A 22,190-nucleotide genomic window follows, 5' to 3' on the forward strand; every position below is an offset into this window, starting at 1 on the left:
CTTGTCACACCTGGTGCAGGGAAGCAACCAAAAAGCATGTGTGTGGATTAAGGTAAATGAAGTCCCCTCATTTCCTCTGGTACGTCTATTAAAGGGAGGTTTTTCTCAGGCTGGAGGGTATTTTCTTTCCTCATCCTCCATGGCAGTTGTACAGTACAAATAGCAGCAGTAACATAAAGCCCCGTATTCTCTACTTAGAATGAAGTTTTCTCACGTTTCAGTGAAGTAGGAAAATAAATGGAAATTTTAACTGAACAGGACATATTTTCATGTTCCGTGAGCTGGTGGCTTCTCTTCATTCCCATTAGCAAGCTGGAAGACTGGCCAGTTGGGGATTTTTTGCACATTTAGCAATGATATTTGAAGGTTTCAGTCGAGAAAACTGCCATTGGAGTTCCCTTTTTTCCTTGGCTGGTACCTCAGTAACCAGTTACTGCACTGACATGGGCTGTATTTCATAGGTCCACTGTTGCCGTCATCTTTCACAGGGTGTTAGTTGAAGTATGCCAGAATAACAAGTCCTGAAGGTATTATACCTCATTAGTTTTATGGTCTTTTGGCAGTATTTGAAGGGGGGGTTTTGAAAGGGGAAGAACATGTTTATTATCATGAAAGTGGGTGTGTGGCTAAAATGCTTCAGCTGGTTTTGGACGATCACATCGTGCAAGTTCTCTTGCTGAATTCAGATTAAGAAAGAAGACTTGTGGCTAGTAGCGATGGTGTGAACAACCTTCACAACGTAAGTGTAGCTTTTATAGATGAATTAGCATATTTTTCAAGACCCATTTTCTCTTTGAAAAGATGCCTTTTTCTCCTTCCAAGCCCCAAAGAATTTCGCTGGGGCAGAATAACACATGGGCACGTGTGGAAAAATTGCTGTTCAAGAGTGTCACAACCTAGCTAAATACTTAAACACATGCAGCTTGCCTACGTGTATGCCACTAAAGCGATGTTTTCCTGAATCAGGATTTACAAGATTATTTCTGAGGTTATGCTGATTTTGGAACTTAGACTCCGTTCCTGTAAGATGCGGATCCTGCTGGGCCTAGAATTTATTTTCACATACGATTTCCCTGTGAAATGGTGCAGTTTTGAACAGGGCAGAGATCCCACTTCCCAAAAGATGTCATAGTGATTATGTTGGATATTATCAAACCGAACACTGGAATCTAATTCCCAGGGTGTTAGATTTGCTGAGTTTCCTATGCAGTGCAGGGGAGGATGGAGGTGTTCCTGAACTGGATTCAGAACAGGGAGAGTTGCCTGTGCTGGCCATGAGGAACTGCATATATTGAGGGAATGCTGCAGGACAGAGGTGCTTTGGCTCTAGAAATGTGCTTACTTTTTCATCTTGCACAGGATTTGGAGCTTCAGGTTTAGAAATCGCCTGTGTTGTTAATCAGAAGCTTTATTTCTCATAGATTCTGGTGGATGTCTTGGGTCAGAATAGTAGTTGTGAGTCAGAATGTCTTAATGCAATAAATATGAAGAATAACTATAAGATACAGGAATAAGTATTGTTGATGGCTTGATTCTGCTTAATACAAAGCAAAGTGAGATAAAGCTTTATTGGGAGATCTGATTAATGCTCTTGCTGTTAACTTTTTTGTTCTGCTGGTGTTGTACTTGAGCATCAGTGATACAGCAATCTGTCACCGTGACTTGTTTGCTGCAGGGAAACTCCTCATTTGCTTAGGCTGCAACACTGAAAGTTTCATCCATGCTAGCAGAGATTTGCAGTTCTCTATAGGAATGTCCAAACTGGTGGCTTCCCTTACTATAGAAAAGATTTTTACTATAGACAAGGACCAACATTCATGATGGTTTGTATCAACAGCTATCAGAAAAAAAAGCATAGAGAAAGCTTTGCTGAAAGTTGATGTTTGGTTTTTTTTACAAGTAGCATGTGCAATGTTCGTGTTACCAATTTCATGGAGTTTTGGGAAAACGAACCAAGATTTTATCTAAATTTTACAAAGCAATAACAGGGAAAATCTGATTATTAAATATTTTTAAACATCGTATTTCTAAGATCCATTGTTATTGTGCGTTTGTGTTTTACACTATCTTATCTCAGAATTCTTCGTTCAAAGACTTGAAACCCCATTTAAATCGTAATCATTTTTATCAGGATGTGTGTGACAAACAAAGGTGTTTATGTTGAGTGACCCATGGAATGTTCAAAGATACTAATAACAGGAGCTGCTTGGTGGATCCTTCCCAGCTGGTGCTACAGCCGTATTTGGTTTTCAGTATAGCCAGAACTGCTGTTCTGTTCTCAGATTTTAAATGACAAAAAGTGCAATCCTTGCATCTGTTTCCTCTGCCACTTTTCAGCATTTTGGCAGCTGAAAAATCAACATTTTCATTTCGGATTCACTTGGCCTTGTTTAGATTGTTATTAATATTTTTGTCTTTGAAATTAGAGCAAGATGCTTTTTGCTGCCATGTTTCTACAATGCCCTTACTATTTACTACTGATGCTGAGTGGCAGATAGTACATGTCTGCTATCCTTTAGGAGTAAATATTTCTGCAGGACAGGATAAGAAAAAGGTATTAAAAAAGAATGTAAAATATCTTTTTTTCTCTGTGCAGCAGAAATTACTTCCTTGTAATTCTGTGAACATTTTATCTGTGCTTTGCTTATTATCAGATTCATGTACTGAAGAGGTTTTTAGAGTTTCTTATTACAGAAATTCATTTAATCATTGTGAGGATAATTATAGTAGTCTGATTATAGGAGTGATTGTTGGTTACGTGAGACTTAGGCAGATATTCACCCATTTAAAGGTGAAGTAGTGAATTTTGAAGCCTCATTCTCTAAGAGCTGTACTATATTGATCAGAGATGGCAACAGAGATCTTGGATGAGTTGAGTTGCCCTGTGGTGGAAATCCCCTGTGGCAGAGAGGATCCAGGTTGCCTGGGCTCCTTGCTTATACATCTCTGATTCAGGATGACTCTGGGCCCTAATCCTTGCTGGCTGATCTGTGTTGTTCTAATTGGAGCATAGGTGCTCTGAGCTACTTCATGCCAGTTTCCACTTGGGAGATCTGAAGGTGTTGATTGCCTTCTTTCTTATCACTGAATTCTTGAGACCTTTGAAAGTATTTTCAACATGCTGGCTAGATTGAATAGTAACTAATTCAAACCAGTGACAGGGAATGCCAAGTACAGACAGAACTTAACATAGGGATAAATGTCAGGAGTGATGCATACTTAGAGTCCGATTTCAGAGCTAGGATGTGACCTTCAAACTACCCATGCAATGAGAGTTTTGGTTATAGAGTAACAGTCACAAGTAAAAGGAAATGTTGATCGGATTGTTGGCTGGGAGGCAGTGAAAGAACCTACAAAATCAAATCCCACATGTAAACCCGTCCACAAGTTATTAGGGAGGCTGAAACAAGAGAATGCAGACAGGAGGGAAGGCTTTGTAGTGCTCTCAGCTCTGTTTTTTCTCAGCCTTTTACAAATTGATGGGCACTTAATTTTTCTTTCTGCATATTCTCAGGATTCGTAGAGGTCGTTCCAGGTTTGTCTGCTGCAAACTGTTGGAAAATGTCACGGGGTTGTTGACATTTATGTCCCTTTCGTTACCAAAATGTACGTGTGGAAAAAGTTGTGCTGAGGTACAGTTCGGGGTTTTTTGTTTTCTCCTTATCGTTATAAGAAAGTGTATTGTGGGGTAAAAGATTTGCAACAGTGTGCAGAAGACGAGTAAAACAAAACAGTGATACAGAATGCAAGTCAGACACTCTGGGGGACTGGCATGCATTTGGTGCTTTGATACCCCCAAAGACTTGTGATACGATGGTAGAGACTTAGAGTAAAGTTTGCTTTGATTCCACTATTCCACTACTGTAGTTGTTAATCAGATAAACAGAATCTGTAGCCTAAGATCTGATCTAAGTTTTCTCTTTTTGCCTACTCTAAATGTTTGAAGTCTATAGAGGAGAAAAACCATACAAAAGACGCCATTTGTATTGAAATAAATACAGCAAGGTTGCATGAATATTTACTGTTTTTCCTTTTGCATGTACATTAGCACACAGCTGTACTTTTCAAATTCAGAAGTGATCTCCTTGCTTACAATTCTGTGCTTGCTTTAGAAGATGCTTGTATTTCTTTCATTCACTGAGGTTCATACATCTCCCACTTCCAAGCTGCATGCAACCTTTAGAATGTGAACATTCACTTGAGAAGGAGTATCAGGGAGCAGTATTGAGTAAGCTGGACTATGATTTTGGATAAACCTAAGCGTTCAAAAATATTTCGTATTTCTCTTTCAAAATACCTGCACTTTAAATTGGCTGAAATTAAGATTTGCCAGGAGGTTTATTCACATACCAATTGAACAGTCATTTTAGACAGCTGTCCTTGGGTAAGTTTTGTGTGCTGGTTTTTATGTGAATTTGTTTTCCTCTTTACTAGTATGTTTGTGTAAATACGTATTTTGTTGTTGTAATGACTTGGAATATTTCAGGTTTGTTACATTCATTTTGATATTGTCTCAAAATCTGAAAGACCTATTCAGCCTTCACCTTGCAAAAAAGGTGAATTGCATGTCCAAAAGTCAGTTGGAAAGATCATTTTTAAGACTTATTACAGCAGATGTTTGTTCTAATCACAACTCGGTATCTGCTAATATGACTTTAACAGAGTGTTTTCTTTCTTTCGTGGTAGAAGCTCAGCATGAACAGCAAGCCAAGTAGCCAACCTCTTGGTACCGAGTGCTTCATTTTACTGGATGGAGTAATTCTTCCATTGTAAATAGTTGACTCTTTAAATACTGGAAACTCTCCAAGAATTAAGAGAGACTTGTTAAGGCATGGATGTTACAAAGACCACTTTTAGCAGCTTACAGACAAGAAAAAAAGATGTAAGACATGCTAAAATCATACAGGCTATTCCCTTTGCATGCATCTATTCTTTCAGTTTGAGCAGTAGGTTAATTCATCGTCATTAGTAGATAAAAGCTCTGAAAAAAGTCTAGAAGAATGGTGCTTGCTATTGGGTTTTAGTAGGAGCATTCAACTACGAAAAAGAGATATTCAGCAGTATAGTCAGCTCTCAATTATCCAGCACAATGGGGCTGGCATGGGCTGGTTCACATAAAGCAAACCCACAGCTAATTCAATACATATGTATTAGACTATAAACCTAAAGTTAATATATTTACCTTTAGAAAATTTGTAAACAGATTTCCTTTCAGCAGCAGATTAAAGAAAGAAAAGGTGGGTTGGGTGCAGCCTGACATAAGCAGGCTTTACCCTGCATGTCATTCTTCATGGCGCTCTGTTGTAGCTGGAGCTGTCAGGAGGAGGTGATGCTGTGTTAATAATACACACCTTCTTACTCATTTGGGATTGTGGCTTCACATCCAACAGTGCAGAGCCTGGATATTAGAAAAAATATATATATAAAAAGGGGAATACTCTTTGTATAGAGTTTTGTGTTTTGGTGTGATGGTCAAATAGCTGTAAGGAGGATCAGCATGTTTTTCTTGAGGTCAATGGCTTAATGGCAAGCAGAAAGAGTGTAACAAACTGTGAGGAACAAGGATGTTTGTTACAGCAGGTCAAGCAAACTCAGTGTTTTCCTCCCAGCATTGCTGCTGTCCCAGCTTTCCTCCCATTGCTGTTGGGAGAACTGGAAGTGGTGGGATGGAGGGAAGTGAGGAGCAGGGACTTGTAAGAGATGTATGCATAGTGTCCCTCGAGGTTTAGGTATGCTTTAGAAAGTATTGAAATATGACATAAACATTTAAATGAACAGTTTCTCTTCTCAATCTGCATAAAAAGGTAAAACAGAAAGCAGACACCAGCTTTCATGTAATAACATTTAGGTCTTGGTTAACCTTTGGGCTTTCAGGAAACAGCCTGTGTATGGAAATGAACACTTTCAGGTGTAATTATCTAGCCTATAACTAGAATTGTATTGACTTTGAATGCAGTCTTTTTTTATATATTTATGTATATTTCTGGCACCCCATAAATCATGTAATACTTTTGTTTCATGGGTATTCTATACTATATTATTGACTGGCTGCACCTTTGAATAGGCTTAAGGCTTTTTACATATATTTCAGAGTGAACTGTCAATCATACAGTGGCTGTGTAGGTAAAAGTATCAAGCATAGATAATTGGACCATATTTGTGTGGAAGATGGACCAAAAAGACAGAGACCATTTAGCTTTTATCACCTGTTAATGACTTTTTTGTTTTTAAAATCATATCTTAATTTGAACCTCAGTGAAGTTTTGGAATGCTGGAAGGGATTGTTCTGGGTATAAATGAACATCTCTGCAGTGCAGTGCTTCTACTCTCCAGTCCTATACTGAAAAGGGAGCTAGCTATATGATCAAGTTAGTTGTTACAGAAGATCAACAATCTATGTCCCTTCAAGCTGTGATAGGAAACACTAGCCAGAAAACCAGATGCAGCAACTGAGGAAGCATCATCTTACAGCTGCTCTCCTTGGTTCCATTCTTGCAAAGAGTCTGTTTCCAGCAAACTGAAACATTTCGGCTTCATTATGGCTTCAAATCCTGAGGAAATCATGGGGAGCTGCAGATCATAAATTTTCCAGGAGCAGTACTGGAATACCTTCTTGGAGGTGCTGAATGCTTGCTGCATTCACTGGCATTAGCAATTCTCAGGACTGTTGGTTCTTTTTCATTGGTTTTGTTGCTAAGTAGAGTTTGGGATTGTGAAGGTTAAGTAATGATGAATTTTTGTCAAGCCTGTATCAGAATTACGATGTATATATCAGCCTTTCAGTATGGAGAATTGTGTGTCTTATATCTGAAATGTACTTTTTTGCTGTGCCAGATCTCAGCTTCTTCAGAGCAGGGATTTTCAGCTAATGGCAAAGCAAGCAATGATTAGGTGACACAGGCAATTACTTATATAGGCATATGAAAGGGTAAACCAGCACAGTACAATATAAACTAACTGAATGTAATCCATCCCAGATTGGGTGTTGAAGTTCCTTAGAATTATAACAAGCTTCATTGAACTTTTGAGGTTTTTTTTTTTTCTTTTAATACTAAGACTTTTTTTGAAGGAGGGTAAAGATAATTTTCTTCTCTTTCCTACCTTCCATACCTCTTCTGTCATGCTAAGAGCCACACCTGATTCTGGATGTAAGCCTGGTTATCTTTAGTAGTGAGGGCCTGGTATGTTCCCTGATGAATTGATGCACTGAGGTTTTAATGTATAATTTTCCCTAAGTGAGGGGTGGTGTCCTTTAGCCTGCACCTGCCTGCAGCCCACAAAACCCCTGTGGCCCTCACCGTGCAGTTTTTCCTCTAACATGTTAATGTGTTAACCTGTGTATAGGAAAGCTTTATTTATCATAACATGGGAGATTATGTCCAACCCTTGAACTGTGTGGATATATTTTTCGTAACTGCTATAGCATAAGTAGAATAAAAGTGTAATGTGTTTTGGGGAGTTAGCTTGTTACATTGGAAAGCAGTCTAGGCCCTTGATTAACTGTGTTGCTCTGGTGAACTGCCTGGTTTCCCCTCTGTACTCTGCATGACATAGTGTGGTAAGGTTGTTTCACCATCTGCATATATTCTTTTGGCACATGGCTGTTAGATTTTTGATTTGCTGCTCCAGGAAATAGAACTTTCCTTGAAGAGTTACTATAAACACATAAATGCCTTTGTCAGTATTGGAATTTACATTTGGTATTGAATGCTGACATGATCTGAAGTGAGCATCAGTGGGGACCAGAATTACATGTGCTGTTGACAGCTTTGGAACACAACAAAGGAAAGTCATTTAATCAACTCTTTAGATTTATTTTCAGAGAACCTCTGTAATAGTTGAATGTAATTCAATAGCCAAACAGTTAGTAAGAACAAACCAGAGTAAATCAGTTTCAGTTACTTGCTACTTGATCCTTCGAGTAAAACCAGATCACAGTAAAAGTTCCAAATAATGTAACAACTGCAGTCCTGAAATAGCAGCCTGGCTCCGTCACCTGGGTCTGAGGAAGATGGATTCTGGTTTGGTTATGACAACAGTGTGTTCTTCAGGAATTCTGAATCTGAGCAGATCTATACCTTCATCTATAAGCTCTGTAGTTTGTTTTTAACTTTTAACAAGTTGGTTTCATTCAACTAGATTATATTTAGATAATCTTTACAGCCTACAGTGTACTGTAAGTAATAACAATTATTATTAAGCATTACTCTTCCAATACAGCTGTGTGTGAAAGGCTTGCAGGTCCAAGCTGCTTTCCAGTATGCTGAATTAATGCCCCGAGTAGGATTGAAAACCCCCAGGGGTTCCAAGGTGATACACGACATTCGTTAGGCAGAGCTGGAGAACCTTTCCAAGCAAACTAAACATAGCAGTTATGGAGCTGCATCGTAATTCATATTCTGCTTTTGATTGATTTTCAGACTAAGACTAGCATGTCCTTTTTGTTTCTCTTGTTCCACTCCACACAGTCTAAAAGATGTAGGGATGAAATCTTGAGTGGCAGTCTCACAAAGCAGGAAGTTGCAGTTTTAATCACAGACTAAGCCAGTTCAACCATTTTTTAACAGTTTGGCAAGAGTGCATGACAGGAGGAGGCAAAAAAGAAATTCAGAAGAGACTTTCCCATCTGCCTAAACCAAGCTGCAGTCTAGACTTTCCAAACTGCAGAGGTTGAAGTTATTTTTCTTTCTCTTGAAGATGAAGTTTCAGGAGCTCCTGAAGGCGGTTTTCAGAAGTTTGGCAGGTGCTTGCAGTGTTTCAGTGTGGTTCTTAGGAGTTCACTGTTTTTCCTCAGCCAGTTCTCCTCCCATCAGTGGAAGCATTCAGACAGAGGGTACAGTTTTATGTCACAGCTGGACTGATTAACAGGGCAATGACCAAAAAGGCAGGTCTTGTTTTCCTCTCTAAAGCTTGTTCATTCCCCCTCCAGTATGTCAGCAGTATTGCTAGTCTGACCCCACATTGAACTGATTCAGAGAACTAAGGCTATAGAAAAGTAACACTAAAATAAATTAATAGCTTTCTTCCTGCTGTAGTGCTCTGATCCAGCTGATCATGGGGTCAGGTGCGTGCCAGTGCTGTTATAAGTGACTGGGGTGCACGGCCAGAGGCAGGATGAGTGGGAGAGCTCTTAAATTAATAGAGGTACTGTAAACCTAGACTTTGAGCATACAATTCCCCTATCAGGTCAAAGATTATTTATGAATTATCTGTAGTGCTGCTGAAAGAACACTCTTGCTGCTTTCTCAGTGTTTGGTGCCCTGTTTTCCTACCTCCTCCTTTGTGGTAGCACCAGTGTGTTTGTGGTTAGTTGGATCAGGGAGCAGATCCAGCTGGAAACGATGCTAACAAAGGAAAAAAGAATTTCAGCTTCACAGATGTTTCTATTAATATCCCATAGCAAGGGACAAGGCACCATGAAATTGTCCATTTGAAGCACCAATTTAAGTTTCCTAAAGTTTATTTTGACGTTGCATTATCCTTATTTATCTAGAATAAGCTCATTTACCAACGCATTGACTCTTAGCTGGTGCTCTGTTCCAGGTTCAAAGACTTTCTGGAATAATGAGACCCTGAAGTCATATGTGTCATCATCAGTCTCAGTTTTGGCTGTGTGTTTCCCCTCTAGTATCTTTTCTGGAGGGGACAGTGAGCCATAGAACACCAAATTGGGAAAAGACATCAGTGTATTTAGTGTGTGACAGTCTGATACATAATCTTCATAACCATATCATCATCTGTGTTAACAGAAGTACCATTTTGGTGGGCTTTTTTTCTTTTCTTAGTGTTTGAAATTTCTTCTCTTTGGTTTGGGCTAAGTTCATAAATCAATGGAACAGAGATTGTATAATATATTTGGGATACATGCTCATTACATGTGAGCGTGACCAATTACATTGAGCTACATCTTTAAGTGCATTTCTGCTCTCTGAACCTGGCTGCACTGAGGAATAGCATTCTAGCCTCTCCAAATGCATTTTACGTATGCCAATAGGCTCAAGACTTTTCTTTTGGAGATTCTTTCATTCCGAAATGAGATTCAATGCAATGCATTCCAGCCTCGCTTTTCTCCCCACTGTTGTTTTCTTTTGGGATTACTGTTTGGTCATTGTTTGGTTCAGGCTGTACTCAATCACCCTTGTAATTAGTGTGGAGCTAATAACCATGTGCTGAGTAATCATGTTTGCTCTGATTTTCTGGGTTGTTTTTTTGTCTCTTTCAGCTCCCACTGACTTTGGGGGGGGGGGATTTTGACATTTAGCACCTCTGAATCTAGTGTTATTTCAGTTATGCGCAAGCTGCTAGTGTGTTAATGGTAGCCATTAAGTGATTGGATTCTTCTGCCTAAATATAACTGTCCAAAATTTAAGTGTCTGTGTCAAGATGGGTCACCCAAGGGGCGCTTTACGGACAGGGAAGTTCTATCATTATGTTCCTGGGGTTAGCATGCAATGTGTCTATGTCTTCACCTTAACGTGGATGCCTGTGTCTGGTCGGATGGTTCCTGCAATAAGTGGGAGCAGATCACCTGTTCTATTTTGGTTACATTTTTAATCCCTTTTGTTTGGAGAGTTGGTCTGTATAGAGCTGGGTGTGTAAAATCTGGGGTTTAAACCTGTGTTTATCTGTGGAAATGGAAGTTGCCAGGCATAAGAAGAGTTGAAGGATTTCTATCCCGGGTTGAAAGTCAAGAGGAGCATCTTTAAAATGTAAATGCTTGGATGCACATGTCAAAATTTACATTCATGTGCTGATGTTTAAAACTGCCAACTACACAGGAATATTAATATTACCACCAGAGCATGCTATGAAATCACCTGCTCATAAGATGAGCATTTTCATTAGTGTTTGGAGAATGGCAGTAATTGTGAGGTTTCTTCTGCCTTCCTGAAGGCAGAAGCTCCTTATTTCCTCTGTAGCTCTTGGAAGCAGGCAGCCTCCTGGCTTAACTGCACACATTCTGTTTGACAAGTTCAGTCTCTTGTTTGGCCAGATACTTCATCTGGGAACAAAAGAAAGAACCAGTTTACCTTCCCTAATCCAGATTCTGGTTCATTTCACAGTTGTGTTTACAACACGTTTGCTTAAAGCTGCAAAGACCAGTTTGTATAGTTCTTAGCTGTCACTAGTCAAGGGGATGTAATTAATAGCATCTCCCTTTTGAGTCCCTAAAGCATTTTCTTTCCAACAACCTTTTAAGGTAGGTACCACTGGGTAGCAAGCAAATCCATAATGTTCTGGTAATGTTTAAAATCAATTGCATCTTACTTGGCTGACCTTGATTAAGATTTTAAGTGTCTTTGGCAGAAATAAAAGATCAGTGAAAGCTCCTACTCAATATATGTATAAGGAATCATAGAAAACCAGGTTGGAACGGGAGCTTGAGGTTCATCTGTGTTAAGCTTAAGAACTTTACCTTTTTAAGTTTCTTCTTAATTCATTGACTTCAATATCAATATTGCCATTATTAATAGAAGTGTCATTTCCAGTATAACTCTCTAAATTTGAAATAAAGTTTGAAGTATTCTGCATGTGCTGCAACCTATGACAGAAGAGAAGGCTATGGAATGTTAATCATAGAATTGTTTGGGTTTGCAGGGACCTTAAAGCTCATCCAGCTCCAACCCCTGCCACAGGCAGGGACACCTTCCACTAGAGCAGCTTGCTCCAAGCCCCTGTGTCCAACCTGGCCTTGAACACTGCCAGGGATGGGGCAGCCACAGCTTCTCTGGGCACCCTGTGCCAGCACCTCAGCACCCTCACAGGGAAGAACTTCCTTCTATCTAATGAAGCAGGAAGCAGACTAATCTCTTGGCTATGACACCTCAAAGGTGCTGGTTTGGGGAACAAACAAGAGGAATTGGAGATGTGTGCGCGTCTACAGGGGTATGATATAATAGGCATCACAGAAACATGGCGGGACGGCTCCTATGACTGGAGTGTTGGAATGGAAGGTTACAGGCTCTTTAGGAAAGACAGGCCTGGCAGGTGGGGAGGGGGAGTTGCCCTTTATGTTAGGGATAGGCTGGAGAGTATGGAACTCTGTCTGGGGACAGGTGAGCAGCCCACAGAGAGTTTGTGGGTCAGGGTTAAATGGAATATAGCTATGGGAGACGTTACTGTGGGGATCTGTTACAGACTGCCTGATCAAGAGGAACCTGTGGATGAAGCACTCCATAGACAGACAGGAAAAGCCTCACGCTCGCAGGCCCTTGTTCTCATGGGTGACTTCAACCACCCTGACATCTGTTGGAAGGACGGTACGGCCCGGCGCAAGCAATCCAGGAGGTTCCTCGATTGTGTGGAAGACAACTTCCTTCTGCAAGTAATAGAGGAGCCGACAAGGAGAGGTGCCATGCTTGATCTCGTGCTCACCAACAGGGAAGGGCTTGTTGGAAATGTGACACTCCAGGGCAGCCTTGGATGCAGCGATCACAAGATGCTCGAATTTAAGATCCTCAGGACAGGGAGAGGAGCGTGCAACAAGCTCAATGCCTGGACTTCAAAAGAGCAGACTTTGGCCTCTTCAGGAACCTGCTTCGGAAGGTTCCATGGGATACTGCCCTAGAGGGTGGGGGGCCCAAGACTCTTGGTTGATATTCAAGGATCACCTGCTGCAAGCTCAGGAGTGTTGCATCCCAACCAGAAGGAAGTGCAGCAGGAGGGCCAGGAGACCTCCTTGGATGGATAAGGAGCTCCTGAGGAAAATTCAGTTGAAAAAAGAGGCTTATAATAAGTGGAAGCAAGAACAGGTGGCATGGGAAGAGTACAGGGATGTTGGCCGGGAAGCTAGGGACCAGGTTAGGAAAGCTAAGGCCCAGTTAGAATTAAACTTAGCTAGAGGTATTGAAGATAACAGGAAGGGATTCTACAAGTACATAGCAAATAAAAAACAGACTAGGGAGAATGTAGGCCCCCTCAGGAAGCTCTCAGGAGAACTGGCTACTCAGGATTTGGAGAAGGCTGAGGTTCTGAATGACTTCTTTGCCTCGGTCTTCACTGGCAAAGGCTCTGACCAAACCACCCAAGCCTTGGAAGGCAGACGCAGGGACTGTGAGAATGAAGACCTTGCGCCCGCTGTAGGAGAGGAACTGGTTCGAGACCATCTTAAAAACCTGAACGTGCGCAAGTCCGTGGGTCCTGAAGGAGCTGGCAAATGAAGTTGCGAAGCCGCTGGCCATCATATTTGAGAACTCATGGCAGTCAGGTGAAGTTCCTGACAACTGGAAAAAGGGAAATATAACCCCCATTTTCAAGAAGGGGAAAATGGATGACTGGGGAATTACAGAGCAGTCAGTGTCACCTCTGTGCCTGGCAAAATCTTGGAGCAGATTCTCCTGGAAGGCATGCTAAGGCACATGAAAATCAACAAGGTGCTTGGTGACAGCCAGCATGGCTTCACTGAGGGGAAATCCTGCCTGGCCAATGTGGTGGCCTTCTATGATGGGGCTACAGAACTGATGGACAGGGGTAGAGCAGTTGATGGCATCTGCCTGGACTTGTGTAAAGCGTTCGACACTGTCCCACGCGACATAGAGTCATAGAGTAGTTAGGGTTGGAAAGGATCTTAAGATCGTCTAGTTCCAATCCCCCTGCCATGGGCAGGGACACCTCACACTAAACCATCTCACCCAAGGCTCTGTCCAACCTGGCCTTGAACACTGCCAGGGATGGAGCATTCACAACCCTGCTACCACTTGTCCTGTCATTACAGTCACTAATGAAGAGTCCCTCCCCAGCATCCCTGTAAGCCCCCTTCAGATACTGGAAGGCTGCTATGAGGTCTCCACGCAGCCTTCTCTTCTCCAGGCTGAACAGCTCCAACCTTCTCAGCCCATCTTCATACAGGAGGTGCTCCCTGATCATCCTCGTGGCCTCCTCTGGACTTGTTCCAACAGTTCCATGTCCTTTTTATATTGAGGACACCAGAACTGCACACAATGCTCCAGGTGAGGTCTCACAAGAGCAGAGTAGATGGGCAGGATCACCTCCTTCGACCTGCTGGTTATGCTCCTTTTGATGCAGCCCAGGATATGTTTGGCTTTCTGGCCTGTGAGTGCACACTGCCTGCTCACATTCAGTTTCTCAACAACCAACACCCCCAAGTCCTTCTCCGCAGGGCTGCTCTGAATTCTCTTCTGAATTCTTTCCTGTGAGGGTGGTGAGGCCCTGGAATGGGTTGCCCAGGGAAGTTGTGAATGCTCCATCCCTGGCAGTGTTCAAGGCCAGGTTGGACGAGGCCTTGGGTGATGTGATTTAGCATAAGGTGTCCCTGCCCACGGCAGGGGGGTTGGAACTGGATGATCTTAAGGTCCTTTCCAACCCTAATTATTCTATGAGTCTATTACACCACAGTTTAAACACTAAGCACATGCTAAATTTTAAGCACTTGAATTTCTCAGTTCTTAATATTGCTGAAGGTTAAGTTTAGGCATGAGTATTGTCAGGATTTCAGGTGAATGTAGTAAGTCTACTTTGTTCCCCAACAGATGCTGGATTTTGATATTCTGGTAACTAATACTGGCTTTTTTTCCCTTTTCCCTAGGTGTTTACCTCCCACGGACCTACTGTGATCATGCCAACCTGGTTCTGTTCTCGAGAATGGTTTTTTCATGTGGGAAAATTTGATGAGGGTGGAAAGGTGAGTGCTATGGATGATTCATAATGCAGGAACCAGCTCTTTCTTCAACAGCCTCTGAAAGCCATAAACCTATTACTAAGAAGCACTAGGCAAAGGGGGTATAGGTAAAAACTGAGGTCTGAAAAAATCTGAGTCATACCATATGCCTTTCTTTTTAAAAAGAACAACAACAAACAAGTGCAGTTGGTTTGGGGTGACTGGTGATAGAAGGACACAACTGAGATGGGCTTTAGAATAGATCTAGCACCTTTGGTAGACATGTCAGCGTATCTGGAAAACTTAAAGGAGGATTCAGACATTCAAGCTCCTCTTCAGTCCCTGAAATAGATCTGAGAGCTCAAGAAAAGTCTGTTCATGGTTTCATTATGAACCATATGAACCATCTCTGAAAAGTAAGGTAGATTTGGGGAAAGGGACTGGAAGGGAAGAAAGGTGCAGGATGGCAAAAAGATGGTAATATATTGTCCTAAGGGGAAAAATTTATGTCCCTAAGATGAAGACAGAAGGGAGGAGGAGAGGTCACAAAGTGCCATAAAACTACTATTACTAAATCTTATTCATCCATTTGTCTTGTACCCACTTGTCAATCTGAGTTCTCACGCTTTTCCTTGGAAGATGTAACCTCTCAGTCCTGATCCTTGAGGAGAAGTTACTTAACAAATTAAACGACTGTTATCAGAGAAGTGTTCCTGCATGAATAGTTAGACATTCTTTTGCTGTAAGAATTTCCTGTATGAGTTCCATTTGGTTGTTTCAGGCTCATCAGCATCTTTATGAAATAAAATCGAGGGATGTCTGTTGGTGGTACTTATTGTGGTATAACTGCAAATATGTTGGCAAAGAGACCTAATTCAGACACATTTGGATCCATTCCATGTGGTTTGGACCTGAGAGGTTTTGCTTCGCATGATTTTAGTGGGATTTTAGAGGTGGAATGGAAATGCTTTCATTTAATAGCAATAGTAGTCTAAAAAAAACCCCCTCTGCTAACACCATTTCCTATGTTATTATTTCAACTACAACAGATTATTATTATTTGTTTTATAGCCTCTAAATGAAGCCCTCCTGTGCCATGTAGTATGTATATATACACACAAACATACCTACACATGTATATATGTATGCATGAGGATATAAAAATATTGTTCTTTGGGCTGCCAACAAAAACATAGTGCCAGGAGACAGCAGACAGAGAACAGAGTTGTTTAGAGCAGTGAAAAGATTTGTCCTTCATTGCATGGTAGGTGAGTGGAAGAGGTGGGAATGGTGCCTGGCTCCCAGTACAATCCACATCCGCTGACCCATGCTCCTTATTTCTTTTGTATTATTATTACTTATTGTATTTTCACTCTCTGAAGAACGTTTGACTTCTTGAGCATTGTTATTAAGCTCAAAGAAGAAAGCAAGAAGGCTAAAACACAGTAACAACAATTGAACAGCAAGCCTAATGGTAAAGTTCAAGAGGTTAACTTAAAGAGGCTATTGTTCTGTGCTTTTAGGTTTGGGGGTTTGTCTCCTGATTTTTGTGGGGGTTTTTGTGTTGTGCTGTGTGGGTACTGGTTCTTCACTGACAGTCTTAATTCTAATGATTTTTTTCAGCCACAATGCATGATATGGCTTCTAGTTTTAAAAATTACCAGTGATGAGTTAAACTTTTTGTTTGTCCCTATTGTGAAGTGTCCAGCATGTCAATACTCAAACTCTGGCTAATACAGAGGACCTTCGGAAAGTACCCTGTGGACAGGGGTAATGACAGATCTTAACAAAGCAATGAATGTAAGCGATGTAGTCAAACCTTTGTCCTGTGTGCGTTTAGGGGACCTAAAGTCCTAACTCTTCCAGCATTTAGCACCTTATTTAGCATTATTTTAACTTGTTCATTTTAATTTGAAAAGAATTCCTTTGAGGCAAAGAAAGATTTTTCTCTGTGTATCAACAGAGCTGTTATAAACTAGTACTGAGACTCCTGAGGATCTTACCCATGTGTGTATGTTCTGACCTGACCCATGATCTGGCTGTGTTGATGTGATCACTTATCTCTCCACTATTGGTTAGGATTTAACAGTGTGACCTCTAAGTGTCTTATAGCTGCAAGTAAACACAGAAACAGGCCAACAGATCTCCACATTTCAGCCTTCTCCATTTGCTAAGCTGTTTCCATGCCAGAAAGCTGCATTTCTCATTTGGAGTTAAATCCAAACACCTGTTCTTCATATTTCAGTGCTTAGGACAAATGGAGGATAATTCTTCCGTGGAAGAAACTGTGATTTTATGTTTATGTTAGTAGTATGGATGGACTGATAGAATAGAAATATATAAGCCATGATGTAATCTTTTTTTCCTGCAGGTAGATGTGCATGTTTGCATGCATCTCCATCCGGGCTTTACATGAAACAGATTTTTAACAAATTATTTCCAAAACCATTTTGTATATAAGTTCTTTCTGGTCAAGATCTTCAGTTGCTGGAAACATATTCCTTTTGTGTAATCACCGTGGCAGTGTCCAAGCCAAATCCTAAATAGTATCTTCATAAATGGTGGAGAAGAACCTGACAGGTTTGCTTTATGTACTGATTAACTAAAATAGTAGAGGTTTTATTTATACAACCGCTGATACATGAGAGTTAAAGCAGAAGTGCTTAACTGAGATGAAGATAATACAATAGAAATGGGCACAAGCCTATAAAGTAACTTCTAAATAGTATCCACTGCTAGGAGGAGAGTCATAAGAACCATATTTCTGACTTAATTTCTTAGGAAACTGATGAGAAATAATCTTCCTGTTGTCCAACTGATTCAGATGAAGAATGCAGTGCTTCCTCCTTGAAAGAAGTAGCAGCTGATTCAGATAAAGAGCCCAGGCTCTTACAATAGCATATTATAAGCTACTGACCTTTCTGAATACAAACTTTGGCTCCAGCCGGTGTCTGGAGCTCAATTTTGATCTATTTTTGTGATAAAAGGTCACAAAAAGCACGAATTGAGGAGGTGTCAAAATATCCATTGATGCACAGGAGACGGTAGCACATGCTGCAAAGCTCTAAAATAACATTGTAGGCTAGTAGGTGCTAACTAATGGATTTTTCCATTCTTCTCTGCCAGAGCACACAAATGTCATTCCCTCCAGAAAGGCAAGCAGTTACAATACTGCCTGAAAGGTAAAAGGCTAAGTAGGAATTTGTTTTCTTAGACCATGAATTAAAATTACAGTCAGTCTGTCAAATAACCTATCAAGGTGCTCTGGGGAAAAATCCGGATGAAACACAGGCACTAATGTTTTTGCTTTGGTATAGTTAAGGCTGAACAGAGATCGGTATTTGATGTGAAAAGGAAAGAAAGAGTGGTAGAGGCAATGATTAATTACACTTTGTAAGCTGTTTGAAAATCCACCCTATCTCTCTCGTCTAATGACATTTTTCTGCTAGTCTGTTATTAAAAACCATTTAGAATTTACCACCTCCCTTCCATTTGACTTCACTGTCATCGTTGTTTCTCTGTGACAATACGTTTGGATGAAAGCAGTCTTTGGAATTTCCTCTAACCTGTCATTTCCCAAACAGTGAAGGAAATGTTACAGGCTTCAGGTCTTGCAATCAAGGCAAAATGATGTAAAGACATAATTTGGATGGGAACCAAAAAAAAAATGAAGTGACATCTGTACAAAGAGTCTTTAAAATATGTTGGATAATCCTGCAAAGAAGCTATAAAAATCTATGGAGTTAGCTTGTGATTAGTCTGCTTGCATACCTCTGGTGACTGTCCTAAAGGAAGTTAAACTAGCGAGTATTTCAATTCATGATAACTTCAGTGTGTTGTTGTTCATTACCAAAGAAAATATGATTGACATTTAATATAAAACTTGTCTTTAGGGGAAGACCAAAGAGTGGATGATTCTTGATAAATTACTTTAGTTCCTATTTTATTTTTTTTCACCTTTACATTTAAATTGGAGAGGAATTTCTTACTTAGTTTTAGGTTCAGCAGCTTAGTAGCTGTTCCCCGTGAGCAGCACACTTTGAACCGCGTTTGTTGGTGAGTGAGAGTTCAGTGTCTGGCAGAACAGCATTTGGTTCTGAGGCAGGAGTACTTCCTTTTAGGAAGTGTCTGTGTTCACTTCCACGCAACCAACCCCTCTGTATGTGATATTTCTGTAGGATTTAGCTCAAGGCTCTGAGGAAATGCTGCTGGGCAGCTGTTGGCATATGTATTTAAAAAGAAGTACTTTGATATTTTTATTCAACGTCTCTGCTTTGTTGCTAAATGACCCTGAGTTGAGAACTTTTTTCCTGTTTAATCTTAGATGTTGTAATACACACCATCTGATCTCCCTTTTTATGCAACTTTAGCATAATATTAATGCTGACATTTTTATCTTTCTTAAATGGATGTTCTAAGATGTGCAGTGTGAAACGAGTTGGTTCAAAAAATAGAAACAAACTGTTTCAAAGTCCTGTAGGGTATGGGTTAGTATGGAATCAAAAGTTGCTTCCTTTCTGATTTTCTTTCCATTCACCAATTTTAGGCTCCTCTGAGGAGTTAAAGCAGTTTGGCTTATTCTACCCAACACTTACCCTGGTGTCACTGTCTGGTTTCCAAACTGTGCCAAGTTATAGCCCAGTTTTGCTTGATGCCTGTGATCAAGAGAAAGGGCTCAGCTTTCCCAAACCAAAGGGAATTTTTTTCATGTGTTGCTAGATATAATTCCATTGTCTTGTTTGTCATCGCTTTTTGTTATGAATGCTTGTATTCTTGATTCAGTTTTTGATTTTGCATTTTCTCCAGTTAGAGTGAAATCTCCACTGGCTGAATCTCCACTGATTTTTTTGCTCACAAGAATCTGCCATACTACAGCACCTGTCAGCTGGAAGAGGGCAGGGGAAGAGCACATGTCAGAGATGAGTGAGAGAAGCCTGAATGGAGAGGAGAGTGATGGGTGAGGAAGTTGGAACAGACTGGTTCTGTTCTGTGGCAGAACTAATCTCCTTTATTAGGTTTAGCATTAAAAGGCAGCTCTTGCATTGTGCTTATGCCTGTACAGCCTAATAGTAACTTCTGTCCAGGTGACCCAAAAAATAGACTTCTGCAGTAGTTACTGTTGGTTGTCCCACGGCTACAACATGATCTCTCACCAGGTGTTACAGCATTGCACAGAAGACCACTGTCATTAGAAGTCCTCCAAAAATTGCTTAGTATCTTTATCCCTATTGATGTTCCTCACTGTTACTGATGGTGAAGTTGCAAAAGCTGTAGCCAGGATTTCTTCTTGTAGTGGTAGGTGGCTTGCACCTCCTTGTCAGATATATATGTTGAGGATGCTGCAGTTGGAGTAGTGTTTCATGGACAGCCATCTGCTAAGAGTGAGAAACAGCAAGCAGTGAGAAGATGACAAGAAAAGAATAATGCAGTATTTAGTTTGGTCCATGAACAAGGAACTACTCTGATTCAAGGTAGATTCTGCTTGACAGCCAGTGTGTATGCAGAATTAATGTACATTAATCAGTAGATTAACCATCAGTACAGCAAGTGATACCTGCTCAAAATACTGAGTAATCATAAATCCTTCACTTATTTAGTGTTGCAGTGGATGTTCATTTTGTGCATGCTGGTTAGAACCAGCAGTGATTTTCACCAGGAGCTGCAATCAGCAGCTTATGAGCACACACCCTTGAGTGAAGCAGGCCAGTGAGTTTCTCCTTTAGTGCTGCAGATCATCTAGGGTTGGCTTTTGCTTGTAACATGGAAAATTCTGTATATAGTCCAGTAACATGTAAGCTGTGCAATTTAGTCGTATTTATTAACATTGAAACTGTTCGTGTAGTAGCCTATCGCTGAAATGCTGTCTTGTTAAATTGGTATTTTCAGCTATGGATAATAATTTTCCCAAAATGCATTAAAATATCCCTTTAGTGGCTAAACAGCTTTTTCTTTGAAAATTGTGTTGTTTGGCAAAGATTCCTGGTGTCTAACATGCCATCTGGATCCAATAATACATCTCAATTGGGAAGGAACTCTTGTGTTGCAAAAAACTTACACGCTCAAGAGCTGTAGGAAGTCCCATCCCTGCAGGATCTATAACACAGTCAACATCTTCCCTCCCCTGAAAAATGCATGGCAGGGCTGCTCCTTTGTAATGCGAGAGGCCACTGCTGAGCAGTACAAGGCACCTGCTCCTTCCTGGGGGTGAGCAGACTTCATTTCAAAGGACTTCTGCTGGCTGATGGAAAGCAAGAGTGCACTCAGAAACAAACAGCATTTTGAAAGATCTCTTCTGCTGTAACTCTCTTTATTAATATACTTGCTAATGGTTATCTTGAATAATGTAAATGGTTATCCAAAAGAGAATGAATTGCACATCTGGATGTGATATAATAATGTATCTGAATCAAAATACGACTACTGCAGTAGATACGTGCTACAGAATTTGTGCCCTGCCTCTCACAGTCTGACGTGTGACCGAAAGAGAGAAAAGGTTTAAACTTTGTTGCAGACTCTCAGTATTTCCATTAAAGTCCAGAATAAGAAAAAGACCAGCATAAGAAAGGGCTGCAAGATAAATGGAAAGAATTTGAGTTTGTGGTGTTTTTGAGTTCTCAGTGACTGTGGTTGCTGTCTGCCACTCCAACTTCCCCCAGATTTCTTCTGTGGCTTTCCAAGTGGGTTCATATAAAGCACAAGTTTTATAAGGTTCTCCAAAAGTTTGCTTCTGCATTACAGCTCTTAATCTGGAAGTCAGACCAATATCTACAAAGACAATTGATAGCTAGAGATACCCTGGCCTTTGCAAGCAGCCAGATCAGGATCCGTGGTATTCAGAGTCTGGGAACATGGCCCAATTCAGTATCTTAAATCAATCTATCATGTAGTGAAGTCTGGAGCTGCAATGTACAGAGCCTGATTTGGTTCTAATTTCTCCCAGAATACATATGTTCAATTGAGTGTTTCAGATTTGTTTTCCAGGGTTTGAAGCTTTCTTGGTCTCGTTACTCTTCCCTTCCCCAGACCCCCTTGGCTGCTCAGTCTGGTGTGGGTATGAGGAACAGACTTGAATTGTATTGCTCTTGTAACGAGAAGGCCAGAGGGAACCACAGAGGGATTTTGTCTCCAGCATTTTAATTGGAGAATCTCCTTTTCTTATTTGTGGAAGAAACTCAGAAGCTGTGGTAATAAGGGGAAAAAAAAATGCCATTTTTTTGTTAATTTATTTATTGTGCTCTTATTTTTCTGTGTTGAACTAGAATACCTAAAGTTGATGTTTATGCCTCTGTTGTTCATGTATATAATACTGCCTACAGAAAGAAATGTATTTGGATATCTTTTCCATCTCAAGTTTCTCATGTTATCTTGTTATTGATGCTACACTTAAATATTTTATTTGGCCCACCTGGGTTTACTTAGCAGAGATTTTTAGCCTGATAAAATCATGTTAGGTTGGAGGAAAGAAAAATCTCTGTTGAAACAGAAAAATTAAAAGTTCTAGCCATATTTCAAGAAGTTTCACCATTGCAAAATAGATGGTACTACTTTACTTCCATTATAGGGCTATATCTTT

General features: G+C 40.5%; 1 protein-coding gene across 7 annotated transcripts in view; it reads left to right on the forward strand.

The window, feature by feature from the left end:
- Positions 1 to 22,190, forward strand: part of B3GNTL1 (UDP-GlcNAc:betaGal beta-1,3-N-acetylglucosaminyltransferase like 1) — a 118,778-nt gene that overhangs the window by 72,323 nt on the left and 24,265 nt on the right. For all 7 annotated transcript variants that reach the window (XR_009968712.1, XR_009968711.1, XM_062639766.1 and 4 more), the window contains one exon: positions 14,546 to 14,641. Coding sequence is in view for 5 of the 7 variants with exons in the window: in XM_062639766.1 (XP_062495750.1) it covers positions 14,546 to 14,641 (96 nt within the window). In the remaining 2 variants the exon portion in view is untranslated. The remainder of the gene's footprint in view (positions 1 to 14,545; positions 14,642 to 22,190) is intronic.

The sequence above is a fragment of the Pezoporus occidentalis genome, unplaced genomic scaffold (genome assembly GCF_034315485.1).
Source record: "Pezoporus occidentalis ecotype Australia unplaced genomic scaffold, CSIRO_AGI_Poc_V1 ctg62, whole genome shotgun sequence".
NCBI lineage: Eukaryota > Metazoa > Chordata > Aves > Psittaciformes > Psittacidae > Pezoporus > Pezoporus occidentalis.